General features: G+C 54.9%; 1 protein-coding gene across 1 annotated transcript in view; it reads left to right on the forward strand.

The window, feature by feature from the left end:
- LOC135815789 (BAI1-associated protein 3-like) overlaps positions 1-5,000 on the forward strand; it is a gene marked incomplete in the record, with an annotated part of 25,903 nt that overhangs the window by 19,248 nt on the left and 1,655 nt on the right. Inside the window, 2 exon segments of the mRNA XM_065329132.1 lie at positions 1-59; positions 298-422. Of these exon segments, the coding sequence (XP_065185204.1) occupies positions 1-59; positions 298-422 (184 nt within the window).

Here is a 5,000-nt window from a genome sequence, read left to right on the forward strand (position 1 = left end):
CTAGCATCATCTACTTGTGGAAGAATCCCACGAAGAGCGCCTCTCTTCGCAAAGATCAGGTTAGCATGACTGTTGTGCGTGGTGCCTGGCTTTCAGCCACGGCGGTATGAATATGAAGAGCTGGGTTGAAAAACCCACAAAATTCGTATTTGTCTATTTCCAGCATGACTCCAAATCTGGATCAGCTCACTGTACATGTAAACACCATCTTGCAGCTGTGGCATTTGTAGTCTTGTCACCTTTCTTCTTCTTCTTCAACATGTCCTTTTGCCCGTTACAATCTGTCTCTCCCATTAGATCAGTCGACTGCTGGCCGACTTCCAAGCGCTGCGCAAGCATTGTCTGGGCCTGCTCAGCAGGCTTCGCCAGGTGTTCTCGTCGGCTCGGCCCGGCTCTTTGCAGCAACTGCGGCATGTGTTGAGGTTGGTTCCTTATTATAATAAGTACTAATACTTAGAGAAGTCCTCGGCTGAATGGCAGTGTTGTGTCATGTACTGATATAAGGAAGTCCTTTATTTTACAGACAGATGAGTGTAGATATAGTGAAGAGTCAGGGAGGCCTTGCCCAGCAGAGCATGGTATCGTGCGTAGCACGGGGGTAGTGAGAGGTCACGTACCGTCTATACATGGCGACAGGCAGAGGAAGGACTATGCCGTGAATGGGTGAAAGGATAACATGATACAGGATAGGACATCTCCCCCTTTTTGAAAAAAAATTGAAGAGAGAAAAAAACACAACAGCTGGGAAAAAAACTGTTATGGAGCAAAGGCAAGACAGATACATGTACGGGTTGTACATAGCCGGGCACATAGAACAGAACTATGCAATGTGCGGGAGAGCAATAGCAATAGCATGAAGCCAGAGAGAGTTATATGGTAGCGATCAATCTCTGCGGTGGCTGGATGTTGTTGCGAGCACGGAGAGTTGGCTGTGACGTAGGCACAGGCTGTTGTTGCGGGACTAGCGCGGCCGGTGGTACTGCTGGCACCGGTCCGGGAGGAGTCACTGGCTGGAGCAACTTCACTGCACGACGGTTTCGGCGCAGAAGACCGGATGAGGTGGCGATGTTGTAGGAGCGATCGGTGAGTTGCTCAACCACTGTACCCTCGCGCTTGTCGTCGACCCACACTTTCGCTCCCAGTGGCAGAGGGGAGAGCGACTTTGCTGCGAAGCGTTGATCGAAGTGATCTTCTTGCCGATGCTTAGCCTCCTGCTCCTTGGCCCGGAGAGCAGTGATGTCTGGCCAGGAGGGTTGCAGGAGATCAGGTGGGCACGGAAGATTGGTGCGGAGCCTGCGGCCGTACAATAGTTCGGCGGGCGAATAGCCATTGGCCAGGGGTGTGGAGCGATACGCTAGGAGGGACTGCTGTAGATCACCTGGCGCACGGATGAGTCGTTTGGCAGTCTGCACGGCGCGTTCTGCTTCGCCGTTGCTTTGAGGATGCTTCGGGCTGCTGGTCCGATGCGTGATGTTGCACGACGACATAAACTGTGCAAAGGCGTCGGAAGCGAACTGTGGCCCGTTATCGCTGACGAAGATGTCCGGATAACCGTGGGCAGCAAATATGCTCTTCAGATGAGTAATGACGGCCCGTGACGTAGTCGATGAGAGACAAGCGACATCAATGTAACGGGAGAAATAGTCGACAGTAATCAGGTACTGGCGGCCGTCGACATCACAGAGATCCGATGCGATACGCTGCCACGGACGCTCGGGGAACGGAGTTGTCTGAAGAGGCTCTGGAGACTGATGACGCTGCTTGATACAGGTAGTGCACTTGGCGACGTACGCCTCGATGTCGGCAGAGATACCTGGCCACCATGACGAGAAGCGGGCACGGGCTTTACTCTTCGTGACACCTTGGTGACCATCGTGCAGCTTCTGGAGGATCTCAGGCTGTAGCACGGACGGAACAACCAGGCGAAAGCCGTGGCACAATACACCTTGCATGTGAGACAACTGGCCTCGCTCACGATGGAACGGCTTGATGTCGTCAGGGACGGTAGCAGGCCAGCCATGGATGACGTAGCGCATCACACTGGATAACACGGGATCTTCAGACGTAGCCTTGGCTAGGTCGGCGAGAACGGATGGACTTGTGAGATCTTCGGCAGTGGTTGATAAAACCATGCCGATGTCGTCTTGCAGAACGTTGTCAACTGATGCCGATGCTGGCGCTCGTGAAAGCGTGTCAGCCACCACCAGATCCTTGCCGGGAACGTGTATGGCTTGGACTTCGTACCGGAGGAAGCGGAGCAGCATTCGTTGGCATCGGATGGGAACCTTGTCCAGGTCTCTGGTGTTGATCAGTGGCACTAGCGGCTTGTGGTCCGTCTGCACGATGAACCTGGGAGCGCCGAAGAGGTACTGGTCTAACCTCTCGCACGTCCACACCGCTGCGAGGCATTCCTTTTCGATCTGCGCGTAGCCTTGTTCCGTCTTGGTCAGGGAACGGGAGGCGTAGGCTACTGGGCGCCAGTCGCCATCGTGCTTCTGGAGCAGAACACCACCAATGCCATAGCTGCTGGCATCGGCACTGACCATGATGGGACGCTTGGGGTCATAGTGCACTAAGCACGGGGCTGAAACGACGAGCTCTTTCAGCCGACGGAACGCGTCCTGCTGCGGGGAGTCCCAGAACCAATCAGTGTCGGTGTGCAGGAGCTGACGGAGGGGCGCTGAGATCGTAGCCAATTCCGGGATGAATCTGGCGACGTAGGTGAAGAGACCTAAGGCACGGCGAAGCTCAGGAACATTCGTAGGCTCCTTGAGGTCGTCAATGGCGGAGACTTTGCTGGGGTCGGGCTTCACACCGGACCCGCTGACGATGTGTCCCAGGTACTTGACTGATGACTGCTTGAGGTGGCATTTGTCGGGGTTCAGAGTGATGCCTGCGTCGGCAAGGACCTGGCGCGTTGTGTCCAGCCGGTGGTCGTGTTCAGCTTCGTTAGCGGCGTGGACCAGAACGTCGTCCATGAATACCTCGGAACCTTTGACGTGGGAGAGGAAGTCCTGCAGGCGTCGCTGGAAGATTTCCGGTGCAGAGGTTATACCGAATGGCATCCGGAGGAATCGGAACCGACCCACAGGCGTGATGAACGTGGTCAGCTTGGATGCAGACTCCGTGAGAGGCACTTGCCAGAAGCCGCTGTTGGCATCCAGCGTGGAAAAGACAGTAGATCCGGCGAGCCTAGCCAGTGTGTCCTCAACTGTCGGAAGAGGGAAGTGCTCGCGCTTCACGTTGCCGTTCAGCTTCTTTAGGTCTACGCAGATCCGTACGCGACCATTTGGTTTACGAACCGGCACCATAGGAGAGCACCAGTCAGAGGGACCCGTTTCCCGGACGATGATGCCCATTTCCTCCATACGTGCGAGCTCTTCTGTGACCTTGTCCTGTAGAGGCAGAGGCACACGGCGGGCAACACCACAGTGGTACGGCGTGGCGTCGTCCACGAGCTTGATATCAGCTGGGGGCCCAACCATACAACCGATGGGCTGTGCTGGCTTGCTGGTACACGATTCTGCTGCATCTAAACGCTGGATCAGGCGAAGTCGGAGGCAGTCTCTGCGACTCAACAGGTTGGTAGATCCAGGACCATCGATAACTACGATCTCCATAGAGAACAGTTCACTCTTGTGCATGGTGTCTGCAGTGAACTGACCCTTGATGGATAGAGGTGCACCAGATGGACCAAGGAGTTTGGTAGTGGATGGTGTGAGTACAGGGCGTTGTACGAGATTCTGATACGTGGAGTGCGTGATACATGATACATCTGCACCTGTGTCGATCTTGAATATCAAATTTGTCGAGCAAACAGGCAGACTTACTGACCAGGCGTCGGTGGACTGGGAAGGACTGGCGTTGGATGACAGCTCTGCAACACCACCCATGAATGGCGACGGGGACGCGAGCAATTCATCTTCGACAGCTCTGGCACCACGCGTGGTTGCTGGAGTGTAAAGACAGACGGCGGCGAAGTGGCCCTGCTTGCCGCATGAATTACACTTGCGACCAAACGCAGGACACGCAGAACGGTTACTCTTGTGCGAACCAGCGTGGCCACACCACGGACATGTTGAAGCTGCAGTGCCGCTCTTCCTCTGCGTGGACGGCGTTGGTGCAGGCTTCGACGGAACGCCGCTGCGCTGGCGGCGACTCCTTGCATCTTGCTGCTTTCCTCCAAAGCGGGATGCAGCATTGACCTGCGGCCTGGCGGCTTGCGCTGCAACGTCTCCGGAAATTTTCTCGGCCTGCCTGGCCCTGAGAACTGCGTCCGTGAGGGTGAGTTTTGCGGGCTCAATCAGCTGCAGCTCCTTGGCGACTTGACGATCCAGAATGTGAGCCACGAGGCGATCTCGAATTCTGTTGTCCTTCTGGTCACCAAAGTCACAGAACTTCGCTGCTGCGTGAAGTTTCCGAACAAATTCTTCCACGGACTCTCCTGGAAGATGGACACACTGTTCGAAAATGGTCCTCTGGTGAAACACGTTCAATGCTGGCGTAAAGTAAGCATCCAGCTTCGTCATGACCTTGTCATACTTGTCCTCGTCTCCAACGGTGTCGAATACCAGTTGATCGAAGACAGTTTCGGCCTCTGGGCCCAGCGAGTAGAGCAACGTAGAGATTTGCACTTTCTCGTCTTTCGCGTTGAGCTCTGAGGCGAGGCGATATCTCGCAAACCGGCGTTTCCAAGCCGGCCAGGCATCTGGAATGGAGAAATCAAAGTCTGCAGGCGGCGCGAACTTGGCCATTTCTACTCGAAGTGTAGACCTGGTTGACTAACTTCTGACACCATGTTGTGTCATGTACTGACATAAGGAAGTCCTTTATTTTACAGACAGATGAGTGTAGATATAGTGAAGAGTCAGGGAGGCCTTGCCCAGCAGAGCATGGTATCGTGCGTAGCACGGGGGTAGTGAGAGGTCACGTACCGTCTATACATGGCGACAGGCAGAGGAAGGACTATGCCGTGAATGGGTGAAAGGATAACATGATAC

The sequence above is a fragment of the Sycon ciliatum genome, chromosome 1, assembly GCF_964019385.1.
Source record: "Sycon ciliatum chromosome 1, ocSycCili1.1, whole genome shotgun sequence".
Taxonomy (NCBI): Eukaryota; Metazoa; Porifera; class Calcarea; order Leucosolenida; family Sycettidae; genus Sycon; species Sycon ciliatum.